This window comes from Papaver somniferum, unplaced genomic scaffold (assembly GCF_003573695.1).
Source record: "Papaver somniferum cultivar HN1 unplaced genomic scaffold, ASM357369v1 unplaced-scaffold_10, whole genome shotgun sequence".
Classification (NCBI taxonomy): domain Eukaryota; kingdom Viridiplantae; phylum Streptophyta; class Magnoliopsida; order Ranunculales; family Papaveraceae; genus Papaver; species Papaver somniferum.
Window position 1 is genome coordinate 4,950,996 of NW_020618825.1, and position 16,754 is coordinate 4,967,749.

Genomic DNA, 16,754 nt, shown 5'->3' on the forward strand with positions numbered 1-16,754 from the left:
CCATATATTTTTGCTGTTCTCGTAAACTGGACTTTGCCGGTTGAACCTGTATTGGGCCGAATTATGTATACTTAGCCCAGTTAAATGACTTTATCTTCGAGTGAGGAATGTTGAATAATTGCACATGATAACAGCTATTTTCCGGGATCCAGGAAGACTGAATTATATGCATACAATTACAAAACTAGTTTGAGATGTGATAGGTGCATATATATGCCCCTAGGTGACACCAGATCTAGTCTCCCTTGAATAGGAAATGGCCAGGCTCAATAGGGGAGTGGATGGTTCGCTGAATGCGGCTCAATACAGTGGAGTGAATGGTGGAAATATGTCTCAAATGGGAACGGCGAGCAAGTGGTGTATTCTCCGGCACTTTTGGACTAGTTTAAACGTTTGGCGTGATTTTCTTTTGTTTTTAAGCGACCAACTTTTAACTTCAAGATGGTTTCCATTAATTGTATGGATCATTTTATTTTTGCTAATTGTATGGATCTAGTTAGGAGATTACTTATTCTTATTTGTTTTTGCAATATGCAGACTATTGTCAGTGTGCTTTTGAAAGACTACAAGACTAGGGTAGTCTGTGAAAATCTTACAAGTGCTCAAATCTCCAACTATTAAACCATTTGTACAACTCTCAAGTTACAACGAATAGAACCACTTAGTGGTTTCAGAAGTGACAAAACTGGCTGCAGGTGCACTCGTTGTAAACTCCAGAGCTTCCATGTAGACAACAAGCAAATTTCAACCAAACACCAAGCACTTGAACAGAAAACGTCGTCCTAGTTTGGGAGGTAACTGGACGCAGGTTTTGGTGTGAGAGAGCAGTGAAAAAAGTGTTCTGCACTGACGAGCTCCGAACTGCATATGCGACACTGTACAGGAACCACAATTAGTAGACCATCTACAAACTATTGCATATAAAAGAGAAACTGTTTTCTGTAGGAGGCTTACAATTCCAAATTGCATCAGGACGAGCAGCTTCTTGCTCGATAAAACACTTCTTAGCAACATTGCAATTTGCATCATTGCTCCAGGAAGACCAGCTGACTGAAGCCAAACACTGGAATGATGGTGCAACTGAACAAATTAGCAAGAGAAGCATAGTCAGCGAACAGAGGTTGACAGCGAAATGTTTTTCAGAATATCCAGAGATATTTGTAACTTAGTATGATAACCAGGGATGATACGCTTTACAAAACCATTTTGAACGAATTTTATTTGACCAAATTAAAAACAATGAAATGGACTTCATAAAAGTTTTAAAATTATGAACACAAAAAATAACTGTTCAATCATATAGAAAGAGTATCACTTATCATGGCAGAGAACTGATCTAAAAGGGGAAACTTTGGAAATTTATAGGCAGCATTGATGAGATCTTACTACGAATACAGAACACAACAAGAGTAACATCTATTATGCATGATTCATGACAAAGAACTAAACTGAAGGAGTAAAATTGGAAAATTTTCATGTTGCGTCGACGAGATCATACTACGACTACAAACACAACAAGAGTATCTCTATGAAGATAATTGACAAGGAACTAAAAACTAAAAGGGAAAACCAGCTTATACCTGAAACAAACTATGTGTTGCTAATTTCATAGTCTTTGTGCTACCAGTAGTTCAACCAATACTGATGAAAGCTTGATGCAACATTCTTTTCATGACAATTTAGGCAAACTTCGATGCCATCTTAGAGATTCTTGGACGATCTTTTGCTGAACCAAGCTCCGAGCTTCTTCTAATTTCAATTCCTTACCAGCTTTCATTATCCCACAAATGCATTCTCATGGAATAGTGAATACAACTTCTTCTACTTTTTTTACCTTACAAAAAGAAGAAGTTGCTTTCACTACTAGATCAGAACGAAACAACAGAATTTCAATGTTTTTCCTCTTCAAATGAAGAAAGCATATCAGCCTCAAACTTCCAGACTCCGATTCATAATGTTTATTGATGCCAACATCATACATAGGAGAATCCTTCCTCCTCCTTCCGCTGCTGGTTTCAGCATTAGGTTTGCTCATGTTATTTTTATCCCTTTGCTTTTCACCACTTTGAGTAGCTTCATTCTGCAAACCCCGCACTTCGAATTCTATCTTTTCAGAATTATGCAATTCTACACTTGCTAATATTGAACTTTCCTTTCCACTGCTCAGGACTATGCTCTCCAAATTCGAAACAACACATCTCATTGTTGAATTTTCATCGCAACATCTTTCCAATCTGGTTTTGATTATCTTTAGATACCACGACCCAAATCGAATTAATCTTCAATGCCACTCTGTGTATATCCTTAACACTTCGTCAGAATTTTCCACACCACAAGCTACTGACATCAAATCTTCGTTCCACATATCGTCTAGTCTCTTTATGATTGCAACATTTAACTTCAAGACTTTACAACCGAAGTCATCCTTTTTCAGAAACCTATATCAGTCATGACGTATTCGGCTAAGTTGGGTTTGACTCGAAAAGCATTTAGACTTGTGAAGAGCCTATTGATTTGTCTTGCATGTGGATTGTATTCTTTAGTGGATGGGTTCCATAAACAAAGAAACCTCATATCCTTAGAAATAACATAAAACCATAATTAACCATTACAAAAAGAACCACACATATGAATAGCAAAATCTAGAGATTCAGATGTAAAATCTATAATTTCAACTTCATGATTTTCTGATTCAATCATTTCTAATACCAGAAAAGATGAAAAATGAATCATAAATCTTAGGCACTACATATTTCAGAAACACTTACAAATGGATGATCGAGTCTGAATATCACCTGAATCGATATTGCTTCAGATTTGATTTAGGGTTTTGAAAAGAACTTATCTTCGCTCTCTTAGAGCAACCACAGTCACGACCAAATTTGGGTACTAAACCCAAATGTGGTCCTAAAGAGTGCCGCAGTGGTGAGGAGTAAACCCAAATTTGGTCGCCAAATTTAGGGTTTGAGACCAAATGTGGTCGTCTGTCCAGACTAAAGAAGATATAGTGGGACGGAAGTATTAGGAGCGTATGAAACCAGGCGTAAGTTTAATCACCGTATGCAATCAGGCGAGCATATAAACACCGTATGAGTCAGGCGCATGTATAAACTCCGCTCCTTCAAACGCATCTAATACATCCGCCCAATATCAGGCGTAGTTTTATTGTGCGTCTGGATGAAACGTAACTTTAAGTTACGTATGATATGGGCGTTGATTATACGTGCGTCTGGATGAAACGCAACTTTAAGTTACGTATGAGATGGGCGTTGATTATACGTGCGTCTGGATGAAACGCAACTTTAAGTTACGTATGAGATGGGCAGAAGAATAGTGTGAGCCTGATACCAGTTTTAATTTTCGTTGATTATATGCACCCAGTTAACTTCCTCTTTCACCATGACTGTGGTTGCTCTAAGCAGTTACGCCCCCCATCCATATCAACATCATAAACTACCCGCTTTGAGGAGGAAGCAAGAAACGAATGTGCAGTGCTCAAATCATTTACTTCTCACGGACATTTTTGATTTTTTTCTTTGGCTACCCAGACGCACCTTCTATGTCCGCCCGAATCATACGCACTTTCTATCTCCGTATGTATCAGACGCACATAACATCTCCGTCCCAGTAGACGCACTTTCCATCGCCGTCCCATGTTAGGCGTGAACTATACCTGCGCCTCAATCAGGCGCACGTAATACCTCCGTTTCGTTCAGACGCATATTATAAAGACGCTCGGTCAAGAAACGTGAGTATAAGTTCCGTCTCGCACCAAGCGTTCGTATAAGTTACGCTTCACCAAATTTTGGTCGTCCCCCATTGCGCTTGAACACCCAGAATACCAAATTTTTTTGGCTTTTAGTCTGGCTTTTGGTATTTGGTCCGTCTCATGACTGTGGTTGCTCTTAGGTTTTATCGCAGCGGCTGGGATAAGAAGCCCATCTTACTATTTAGATGGACTAAAAGAAGCCCGCTCTATTTGATCCAGCAGGTACGTGTCTGATGACATGTCGGGCCAGCCAGAATTATGCAACACATCAGCACTGGAGGATTTTACAGGTGGCTTTTGTGGGTGTATGTACACCTTTCATCATTCACCACGTGTACAGAAAGAGACACGTGGAAGGCATGCAAAACAAGATGTCAAACACATGATAGCAAGCATCTCATCAGAAGATGTCACCGGTCAGCAGATCTGACGGTCAGGCACAGAGGATCACAGAGGTATGATGGCTCAGAGGAGCACCAGATAATACCCCTTGGGTGTTATCACACCTAATACCGAGGAAGATCCCAGATCAACGGCCGAGAGGAAGTTTGGCTGACACAGATGTGACCAGACAAAGAGACACTTGTCTGACACAAGCAGACATCCATCTACACGCATTAAATACCAAAGAGATATACACCTGTCAATCAGCGCGTGGAAGAGGCGAGGATAATCCTTCGTATTCAAGCTCAGGCCGCGGCATATGCCGAAGACCTCTGTGTAATAGGCAGAAAGCACAAGAAGATAAGATTACAACGGCGCCTCAGAAATGGGACCCACGTTCCAACCCTATAAATACCCCTCTCCACTAAGAGAGAAGGGGTCGACCAATTGAGAGCAATTATAGGAGAATATAGGAGAGAGAAATAGGAAGAGTAAGTAATTCCCCTACTTCCGCAGACCTATGTATACTCTAAAGTCATTCGACTATCTTTGTAACCATTCAATACATAGTGAAACACCAACCCCGTGGATGTAGGCCTTAGTGCCGAACCACGTAAATCTGTCTTATTTACATTTCAGCACCTTACATTCAGCGTTAGACTTCATATGCTTTATATTTATACTTGATTCTTGGTTTATTCCTTTATACGAACATTATTTATGATAATATTCGACTAGACAATGACAAGCCCGAAGGCTTCGAGTCGATGAATCGATATAATCATCCCCGTTACGCATACGACGTACAATTCTAGAATTAGGATGTATGCGAATATTGTTTGTGAAAACGTGGATGGCTTCGTGATTTATGTGTTCACAATCTGGCGCTAGAAATAGGGAATACCAGAAGCCGACGAGGAAAGCAAGGATCCAGTTGATGTCCTCGAACCCGCGAGTCAAAGACAATGGGAAGTCTTCGTTGATGGTTCCAAAAATAAGGAAGGGGCAGGAATAGGCATTGTCATCACCACCCCAACTGGAGAAAGGATCGTACAAGCACTCGGGTTAGAATTCAAAGAGCATACTAATAACATCGTCGAATACGAGGCAGTCGTACATGCCCTCCGCTTAATAATAGAGATGGGGGTAACTGATGTAAGACTGACAAGTGATTCGAAGCTTGTCATATAGAAAATAGGGATCAAATACAATGTGTACGACGACACCCTCTCAGCTTACATGGCCTTGGTCCAAACATTGGCATCACAAATTCCGAACATCAAGTTCCGGCACTTATGCAGAAGGGATCTCAGGAACGCAGATGCCCTAGCATATATATCATCCATGCTGACGGACAAGAGTATCGAATCTATCAAAATAACAAGGGTATACGATCCTTCGATTGCAACACAATTTTCCTTTGCTACAAATCAAGATACAGTGGAAGAAAATATCGAAGATCAGGTGGGAGAAGACATCCGTGACGATTTTGACGAAGAAGATATCTTGTCAAGAGAAAATCAAGACGAAGATTTCAACAAAGAAGATGATTGGAGAATGATGATCCATGTGTTTCTCAAGGATGGAACCTTACCCGCGGATCACAAACAAACCAGGAAAATACTCTCCAAGTAGGAAGATATGATCTTCGGGATGGGATCCTGTACAATAAATCTTTCCTCGGACCGTTACTACGTTGCTTATCCAGGAAATAGGGGCATCAAATTCTAAACGACATCCATTATGGTGACGCAGGGAATCATAGCGGCATGATATCACTAGCCGACAAAGAAAAAATGCAAGGATATTACTGGCCCACAATGATACAAGATGCTGCAAGAATGTCCCGACGATGTGAAGAGTGTCAGCGTTTTGCCAAAAAGATACACGCACCAGCAACAACGTTGAATTCTGTGGATAGTCTGTGGCCATTTGCAAAATGGGGCATAGATATCGTTGGGCCTTTCATCGAAAGATCAGGGAAAAGACGATTTTTGATAGTAGCCACGGACTACTTCAGTAAATGGGTGGAAGACAAAGCCTTAGCTAGGATCAGAGACGTGGACGTGTTTACTTTCATATTCCAAAACATTATTTGCAGGTTCGGCATACCAGCGGAAATCGTGTCCGATAATGGTAAACAATTACAGGGGAAAAACATAGACATGCTCTTCGACACTTTCAAAATAAGGAAAAAAAAGTCCACCCCCATATACCCTCAAAGCAACAGACAAGCGGAAGTTACTAACAAGACCCTCGCCCTTATCCTCAAAAAGCAATTAGACGAACACAAGGGGCGATGGTGTGAACATCTACACAATGTATTATGGGCATACAGGACAACACGAAGATCTGCCACTGGGGAGTCCCTATTTCTCCTCACTTATGGAGCTGAAGCAGTCATCCCAACATAGATCCTCATGCCAACCACAAAGACCGAAGCATGGGAGAAAAATCTCACAACAGACATGATGTTAGAGAGACTGGACGACCTGGAAGGAAGGAGGGAAGCAGCATTGCAAAAGACTAGCGAGAGAGTACAACAAAAAGGTTAATATTCGAAATTTTGTAGAAGGGCAGTATGTGCTAAGAACAATCCCGCAGTATCAACGAGAGAAGAAATGGGGAAAGTTAGCACCTACATGGGGAGGACCTTTTATAATACACGACATTGCGGGAAGCGGTTCCTACTATCTTCGCAATCTGAAAGGCGAGGTCCTCCGGCACCCTTGGAGTGCTAAATGGCTCAAACCATACTACCCATAGGAGCAGCCCAGCTTTGCATCTGCGTGAAGAATACCAGAAAAAGAAGGCAACGTAACCGCTTTACATGTTTCTATATCTGGACGAGGAGTAGCAGGCCTCAACCTATCAATCAAACAAACTTTTTGGTAAAATATTCAAGCAAACAAAATGGTCAAAAGTCCTGATGGATGAACGCATGTACATTACATAATAAATTAACAATATTGGGGAAAGTAGTTAATCTACAATCTCTCAGGGCTCCCCTATCAGTGTCTATGAGTGTAAGACCAGGGGGAAGGCACCCAGCAGAAAGAGATACCCAACCAATTTTAAGGAAGCGGGTCGACGGAATGGGTGCATATAAATATTTTCAAATAAGCATTCCATATCCTAGAACGCTGCCTCGACCCCCACCGTTTGGGAATCCTCTGGCCCAGGATTCGCCAGCGGGGTGACAGGTCTCAAGACGATCACGAAGGTATTTACCCTCGGTGTCGCACTCAAACACTCTCAACTTTTTACAAAACAAGTTATTTCTAGTTTAACACTTCACAATACTTTAAAATAAAAAGATGAATTGATAATGCAGGTATGCCAAAAGGATGATCCATTTCATAAAGAGTTGATTACAAGATTCATCAAATAAGATAAAGCTGGAAACACATCAAAAAATGATCCGAAATTATATAATCAACAAGGATAAAATTTCTATGACTAATAAAAGAAATCTACTTGGACGATACAGCTCCATCAACAGGGTTGTCTCTGCGAGATGAAGGTACGCTACCACCTGAAGAGGCCCAGAAGAACCAGGCAAGGGCGGGGGAAGGGGACGACGCGGATAATTCTTGACAACACCATGTTCGACTTTAAGACCAAGTTCAATCTTATCTAGGACTTTGTTGGTCTCTTCAGCCAACTGACATCGAGCTTTATAAGTGATAACAGCGGTCCGCTGGTTGGCCTGAGACAGCAATGCAGATAGGCGTTCCGCCTCTTTGGAGGCAATCTCCGCTGCTTCCTCGCGAGACGCGGCCAACCCTTTGAAATAGTTGGCTTGTCCTTTCTGCTGCACTAAGGCAGATTGAGTTTTTTTAAGCTCATCATTTGCTACGTGAAGCTGTCCCTCGAGTGCTGAAAACAAGAAATACCAAGGGGTTAAAATGAAGAAATAACAGAATCACACTCGATAAAACGAGGTTATACCTTCGACATTAGCCGAGGCCTCTTCATACTCATTGACAACTGCGTCCCGAGCCTCATCAAGAAAGTCATATTCGGTGGATAGTTTCTTATAATCCGTTTGAAGGTTCTTAAGAGCAAATTGACTCGCGTCTAAATCTACCTGCTTCATTGAATCCAAGTGACGAAGATGGTTGACTTCGTCATTCATCTCCCCCATCCTTTTATGGAGTCGATACACATTCACTTCAAGATCTCTTTCAGACTCCACTTGGCGAGCAACATCAGCTCGAGACGCTGCTAGGGATTTACTAAGAGCACTAACCTCGGCCCTAGCATTATCTCTTTCCTTGGAAAGACGCAGCATATTATCCCTAACCCCGGGGCCTAAGAAAGAACGAGCCTGTTGTAACTCTCCTTCCAAAAAGCGCACTCTAGCCTCTAAGTCCGAAGCATGTTCTCGAGCATCACGCAGGTTATCACGCGTCCATAGCAGCGTACCATTAAACAAACAACGGTCATGATTGTACTTATTTTGCATATCAACCATCAGTGTTCGCTTTTCACGCCACTCAGATGTTAAGGCGTTGTGCTCATTAGCACGAGCATTCCACTTTACGGCTTCGCTTTTCAACTTACCCACCAACTCTGCAATACGGGATTTCTGTCGTTCCCTTTCTTTCCGAAGCCATATCAGCTCGGGGACTCCACCCACTGAAGATAGGGTAGGGAGACTTAGACAGAACACCAAAATACAGATAGGGAATCACGAGGAGTGAAAGATCCGTAAAATACGAACCTGTGAAGGACGAGACATTTCTACGAGTCTGCTCCAATTCGTTTCGGACTATAGAAAGTTCTGAACGAAGACTCTCCTCAGCGTTACCCAGCTGTTCTTTTTGCTTTAGACGGCCCCTCAGTTCATTTATTTCCACTTCAGCCGCAGACAGTTTATCTTCTCTATGACGAAGCTTGGCCTCTAACTTTAAAGACTTTGCTTTGAAGAATTGGTATAGAACATGGTTACAATGTTCCCTCCTCATCATCTACGTCACAAACAACAAACATTATTATACCAAAGGGATCAGATATCACAAAGAACACAATGTGCGGATATCATGAAAAAAAAAAGAGTACAAGGATTTACCTCTAAGACACGCTGCTGGGGAAAACTGCATTGGTACCCGTCAGCTATGACCATCATATCAGCAACAAAGGAGGGAGGGTCAACCACTAGATTAGCTTCCGAAGCTCTCAGATTCTTCTCCCACATCTCAGCAACGCGGGCTTCAGAAGACAATTGCATCATCCGACGAGTATAAGCGTCGGAATTCTTCTCACAAGTGACCACTGGGGCAGGGTTATGGACGAACATCAGGTTCTTCTTCTTAAGCCAAGCCAAAATGGCATCTTCACCTTCAGGCATTAGCGATTAAGGGAAATCCTCTGAAGGAGACTCAACCGCAGACTTCCCCTTGGCGGTTATCTCCTCACCCGCGCAAGTCTCGACATTACCACCCTCAGCATGACCACCTGCGTTTTCAGCTTGCTGATCAGTGGTACCTTCTTTGCCAAGATTCCCAAGCACATCCCAATCATCATTTGGGGAAAGCAATGAGAAGACTTCGGCAAGACCCATGGCAACATTCACATCAAAGGATTCCCCCGCGGAATATATCTTACCGAAAGAAAATTCAGGGGAATAACGGGAAGAGTACCCACACCAACAATATCATCGCCAACAGGGGCAGATCCACCCCCGCCAGTACCACCAATGGTAATATTACCCTCAGCCTCACCATCACCACCCGCGGCAACTTCTTCTTCACCATCACCAACCGCGGCAACTTCTTCTTCACCATTACCACCTTCTTCATCAGGGTGAGAAGTGTCGGTACGCTCTTCTCCATTGGACATTTCTTCATCCTCACCATACCCTTCGTTTACGGGACTCGTAACCTCCTCATAACCCTCAGCCTCACCGGTAACCGCAGTAGAAGATTGTTTGGGTCCAAGTTTCTTCTTCTTCGACACCTACAAACCAATATACATCCCACAAAGGCTCATTTTTTTCCCTCACTTCAAAAATGAAAATTATTTCAAGCAAGGAAAAAGGGGCAAATAGATAGAGAATATAAGAAGAAACTATACCTTGGCAGCAGCAGCAGCACTCTTCGTTGGATGGGTAGCACCAGAACCCTCCTCCTCATCTCCATCAACGACATCAAGGGCATAAGGAAAATTCATGCCCGCGAAATTCGGACGCCAATGACATAAATCTCCATAACGAGCAGGAGGAGTTTCACGAGGCTTGCTATTTTCAGAAGGACGCCAACCGCGTGGACCCGGAATCCATCCATAAGCCCAAGGACCAACTACCTCAATAACAGTAGCATGCCATTCATAATCATGGTCACGCTTAATCCTTTCACGAGCAGGAAAGAGTTTCCGTTTAGCAGATCCCTCAGTACCAGGAACATACTTCATCTTGGCATCACTCACCTCACTCAAAAGACGAATTTCACCACGTGGAGCAGCAATATTACGAAGACTAACACTCCACGGCTTACGGTTTCTGCTGTTGACATAATCCCCAAAAGAACTTTTAAAATTCTGAGGAGTGTACCACTCTCTCTCAGCAGGATTTGGAACATAGCAGGTCATCATAGTCTCTCCCTTGCTTCGCAGGTAACATTCCTTCAGTGAACGAAGATAATTCCCAGATAGTTGTGACACGGAACGACTATGAGTGTTCGTGGAAGAGCCTTCATGACTAGCCAACACGTCATAATAAAAGGAGTCACCCGACTTATATAGGGGCAACATGAGACCCGCCTCGAAGGCTCCAACCGTAGTCAACAGATGAAACTCGTCAAACTGATAATTAGCAAGGAGCTCGTAAGTGATATCATCGTCAGGGGCATAGAAGCGAACCTCAAAAGCTTGAATTTCATGTTTTTCCTTGAACATCTCAATATCAATATGCTTGAAAGTGACCTTCTTCTTACCAACTGAAATGCTGCGTATCACGGGGACAGTTTCTTCTTCTTCTGCGGAATCAGAAGTAGGACTCAATTCCGAAGCTTTCCTTTTAGAAGGAAGATTTTTAGACGGATCAGCTCTCAACATAGTACCCTTGGAGTACTTCCCTTTAAAAGAAACCGCGGGAGGAGGCGGCAAAGATTTCTGCGGAGGCACTGAAAGAGGAGCCATTGAACGAAGGGGCGGAGCATCCACTATTTCAGTACGAGGAGGAGGATCCCACGTACTCCTAGAGTCATCACGAGGAGGAGCCTGCGTACTCCTAGAATCTTCACGAGGATGAGAAGGGGCACGGTTAACAGCATACTTAGATTCAGAAGGACCCTTCGGCATATCCCCTTTCTTAGTAGGCACAACCTTCGCACCGGAGGAAGATGAAACCCTATGACCCCGAGGATCCGATTGCGAAGACTTGTAAGGACCTTCCCCAAGTGGAGATCTGTCAGAATCTCGACGCGGAGGGGATCTTGGCCGACTAGACGGCGGGGTTTGGTAAGGAGCCCGCGAACGATCAGACATATCTACAAGGAAACACAAAAACAGTTCAGAGAAGAATACGAGGAGATCACTAAAGATAAAAAAACCCATAATTGATGGTTCATCCGGATAAACATTAAAAACCCTAAGAACTAAAAAATACTCCATCTGACTCTAGGGATAATACTCAGATACAGAATCACATACGTTGTAACAAAGAACAGGGGCAATCATATATGCTTAGACATGTATGATCTTCATCGCAAAACCAAGAATACAGCAGCAGGAGACAAACGGGTAGATACATAGATAAATCAATGATGAACAACTAATGAAAAACCCCATACCTGTATAGAAGAGGACGACGAGCACCAACCACAGTCGAAGAAAGGAGGATCAGAGATATCAAAATAATTGAATGTTGTTATCTTCAAAATTGAATGCTAGAGAAACAGAAATAATACCCCTTTCAGATGATAATAAATTGAATGCTGTTATCTTCCTCACAAGAATGATGATAATAAATGACTAAAGAACAAGAACTGAAAACAAGAAGAGAATGAACACTGACAAGAAGAGGATAAAAGTTTTTTTTTCACATTCTCTTTCCTATTTATGAAGCTAGAGAAGACAATAACTGCTCCTCGTACCAAGGAGCAGTTACGGGGAAAGTTAATGCAAAGTGGGAAACGTGTAGGACTACCTTTCTTCTTCAAAATTGCAATATACGCCCAAGTTAGAAGAAAAGGGGCAAATTGTATGTACACCTTTCATCATCCACCACGTGTACAGAAAGAGACACGTGGAAGGCATGCAAAACAAGATATAAAAACATGATAGCAAGCATCTCATCAGAAGATGCCACCGGTCAGCAGATCTGACGGTCAGGGACAGAGGATCACAGAGGTATGATGGCTCAGAGGAGCACCATATAATACCCCTTGAGTGTTATCACACCCAATCCCGAGGAAGATCCCAGATCAACGGCCGAGAGGAAGTTTGGCTGACACAGATGTGACCAGACAAAGAGACACTTGTCTGAGACGAGCAGACATCCATCTACCCGCATTAAATACCAAAGAGATATACACGTGTCAATCAGCGCGTGGAAGAGGCGAGGATAATCCTTCGTATACAAGCTCAGGCCGCGGAATATGCCGAAGACCTCTGCGTAATAGGCACAAAGCACAAGAAGATAAGATTACAACGGCGCCTCAGAAATGGGACCCACGTTCCAACCCTATAAATACCCCTCTCCACTAAGAGAGAAGGGGTCGACCAATTGAGAGCAATTATAGGAGAATATAGGAGAGAGAAATATGAAGAGTAAGTAATTCCCCTACTTCCGCAGACCTATGTATACTCTAAAGTCATTCGACTATCTTTGTAACCATTCAATACATAGTGAAACACCAACCCCGTGGATGTAGGCCTTAGTGCCGAACCACGTAAATCTGTCTTATTTGCATTTCAGCACCTTACATTCAGCATTAAACTTCATATGCTTTATATTTATACTTGATTCATGGTTTATTCCTTTATACGAACATTATTTATGATAATATTCGACTAGACAATGACAAGCCCGAAGGCTTCGAGTCGATGAATCGATATAATCATCCCCGTTACGCATACGACGTACAATTCTAAAATTAGGATGTATGCGAATATTGTTTGTGAACACGTGGATGGCTTCGTGATTTATGTGTTCAAAGTGGGGTTCACCTCTATGCAATTTCAGCTCAGAATTGAACACTGAAAATCACTTGTATTGGATTTTTTCATGGTTGGGTTGGATACTGCTGGACTCTCAGCTGACCCAGAGACCTTCGCCAAGAACCGCGAACTCGAGGTGGTCCATTCAAGGTGGGCGATTCTCGGTGCTTTGGGATTTGTCTTCCCCGAACTACTCTCCAGAAACGGAGTTAAATTCGGCGAAGCAGTTTGGTTTAAATCTGGATCTCAGATTTTCAGTGAAGGAGGACTTGATTATTTGGGGAATTCCAGTTTAGTTCATGTGCAGAGCATCTTAGCTATTTGGGTGACACAGGTAATCCTTATGGGAGCTGTTGAGGGATACAGAGTTGCCGGTGGTCCACTAGGTGAGGTCGATCCACTTCACCCAGGTGGTAGCTTCGATCCATTAGGCTTAGCAGAGGATCCAGAGGCATTTGCAGAGCTAAAGGTAAAGGAATTGAAGAACTGTCGCCTTGGTATGTTCTTCGTTCAGGCAATTGTGACTGGGAAAGGCCCTTTAGAGACCTCGCAGACCACCTTTCCGACCCAGTGAACAACAATGCTTGGTCCTATGCTACCAATTTCGCTCCTGGGAAGTGAGCATAAGCCTGACGGACAATTAATACGGCCACACTCCCATCAGATAAGGCAAACTGGTGTTTGATTTTCTACTTGTCTTCATAAATTTCCTCTGTATATTCATTTAGCTCTGGGTGTAAAATTATGCAGCATGTATGTATTTAGTTCTCTTTGTCGTCCTTCTTATCAATCTTAATAGAATCCATTTTTGCGATAATTCAGTATTCATGTAAAATCCATATATCTGACTCCAGTGGAAACTACATACATAATAGAAATGCAGAACTGAAACTTCATTTTAACTGCACTCTGACCACTATACAACTGAATGCTATGATTTTGCAGGGAATATATAATAATTCGCATTAGAAATTAGAATTGGAGAACATTACAGAATACAACTGAATTCATCCTAACTGCAGCGTGCAGCCAGACCATTACAGAATTGAATACTAAAGATTTTACACAATTGATCAGAAAACTGACCAGAACCGAAAACCACAAACATGGGTTGAATTACAAGCTCCATCCAGCACTACTACTACTTGTGTTCTTCTTCGAAGCACTGATCAACGCAAGTAGAGAACCCAACTATATCACTTCGAGGTGTCAATGGAGCTTCAATTTCACTACTGTTTGAGTCATCACTATCTGAAGAAAAATCCAAGCACATTCCTCGCACAACTTGTTCATACGTTTGATCCATATCTTCTGAGGAGCAGTTAAGTTGATGGAATTCAACGAGTTGGTGAAGACACTGGTTCTCACGTATTAGGTTTGCATTCTCAGTCGCTAATCGTGACTTCTCCGAAAGCAAAGCTTCCAATTGAAGTCTCACCTTCAAAACACAAAACAAAGCAAATTCACAATCTTTTTCCATATAGTCCAAAGTCAGACTTACAAAATATGTTTGAAATAGTTCATTTAGGGTAAAATTGATTACCAGATCGTCTTCTTCAGGCTTGTCAGATCCGTTGCGAAGTCTCATGTTTTCTTCCTCAAGCATATCGCATCTCTCTTGCATAAATGATAAATCCGATCTGATAGACTTCACTTCTCTAGCAAGTGTAGCTGCACTGGCTGCCATTGAAATCGCAAGCTACAAAAGACAAATTAGCTCCAACCAAGGAAAATCACATTCTGACAGATCAAAGAAAAGAAGTTTAGACAAACCAAAGAACTTAATCAACATTTTTAGCTTTCTTGAGCTTTCCATTCTTCAAATTATCCTTCAATTCGACACCCCTTTTTTGATTTTCAATTGATTGTCCTTTGGACTCATCATGCCTTCTCTTCTTCAAACTTTTGCTGCCCTCTTCTGACTTTTCAGCGTCAGTTGGCAATTTTTCAGTTAGTGAAGGTTTTGATAGATCTCTTGCTCCCTATCAATCGTACAAATCTGAGAATGTAATTCAAAAGAATCAAAACCCAAAATTGTCGATAACCCGGAATTCAAAATAGATTGATAAACAAAGGGTAAATTTATTAAATACCCTTGGTTTTAACACCTAATAAACATATCCTTATACAACAATAAATATACCCTATCATTTAAAAACCTTATTCATATAAAAATATATTACCTTAATACCCTCATTTATATAATACTTTCTTTTATTTCAAAATACTATTTTTTTTCTATCAACTTCACCGCCACCATTCCACCATTATCATTCCACCACCAACAACACCGCCACCACCACTTACTAACCACCGCCACCACTCCACCACCGCCGCCACCGCCACCACCGCCGCCACCGCCACCACCGCCAAATTTTGGTGTCAACAACTAAAGTTGATCCAAAATTAAAATTTCAAAAATAACTTTACTATTACATATTCAAGTTTTTGTGTATCAACAAAGGAAGTTGATCCCAATGACGGGAGTCGACAACAAGTTGATCTCAAAATATGGTGTCAACAACCAAAGTTGATCAATTTCCTTTGTTGATACAATAAGTGAAAAATAATCCAACTTTTTGTGGTCAACAATGGAAGTTGATCCCTGTGAATGGGGTCAACAACCAAAGTTGATCCCAAAATCTGGTGTCAATAACTAAAGTTGATCCAAAACAATCATGTCAACAACCAAAGTTGATCACATAATTGATGTACTAAGATTAGTGAACCCAGCGTGAATCGAACACGCATTTTCTGACTGGAGTTAATAGTGATACCATTACACCACAGGTTCAATGTGTAGAGAAATAAAAGCAAAGCACAAAACATGATCATTATATTTTTATTTGTCTAACAAACAACAATCTCTCTTCTTTCCTACCATCTCAATTGGTCAGGTTTATCAGTAATAATACGTTAATATTAATAATACTAAGCTCCCCCTTCTGCCTTCCTTCCTCAAATGTCTCCTCATAAATACAGATCCAGTAGACAATCTATTTATTCCCTCCCAAATCAGTTTATTCATTCACTTATATACATTAGTAAAGTGTTCATTAGTACTCTACATATATCAAATACTGCTCAAATGTATGGAAGAATCGTGATTACTTACCTGATACATTTGTCTAAACAGATTAGCAGTCGCTTCATGCAACAATAGGATATTATGATTTGGCATCTTCCAACTGTTTTTTCAACCTAGAAACTTCCAATTACTAACCAGTAGCTTCATTTAGATATCAAGGCACCTGCACCAGACAAATGACACCATAATTAGGTTTTCAATAAAACAATAATTAGACCAATCTACAACACTTAAAGCCAAAAAATCTCAATATAAAAACACTCACTTGGAACAAGCAGTATATACACATACAGATCCCCACTAACTTTTCCCACCTTCGTTATGTGCATCCATAAATTAAAACTAAGAACC

At 41.6% G+C, this 16,754-nt stretch overlaps 1 protein-coding gene and 1 pseudogene across 1 annotated transcript; one reads left to right on the forward strand and one right to left on the reverse strand.

Moving 5' to 3' along the window:
* The first annotated feature begins 13,382 nt into the window (after positions 1 to 13,382).
* LOC113326194 lies at positions 13,383 to 13,936 on the forward strand (annotated as a pseudogene).
* Positions 13,937 to 14,456: 520 nt separating this feature from the next.
* LOC113326195 (tropomyosin-like) lies at positions 14,457 to 16,439 on the reverse strand. Its single transcript, XM_026573967.1, has 4 exons — positions 16,431 to 16,439; positions 15,106 to 15,297; positions 14,859 to 15,014; positions 14,457 to 14,753 (listed from the first exon to the last, which is right to left on the reverse strand). The coding sequence occupies exons 1-4, from the start codon at positions 16,437 to 16,439 to the stop codon at positions 14,457 to 14,459; spliced, it is 654 nt and encodes a 217-aa protein (XP_026429752.1).
* Between the last annotated feature and the right edge of the window lie 315 nt (positions 16,440 to 16,754).

Bases quoted from the DNA above. Each gene is read 5' to 3' on its own strand.
- LOC113326195 (XM_026573967.1), bottom strand. The intron at 15,015-15,105 runs GTTGATTAAGTT...TGTCTTTTGTAG, and splicing joins AGCTCAAGAAAGCTAAAAAT to CTTGCGATTTCAATGGCAGC. The intron at 14,754-14,858 runs GTAATCAATTTT...TGTGTTTTGAAG, and splicing joins AGCCTGAAGAAGACGATCTG to GTGAGACTTCAATTGGAAGC.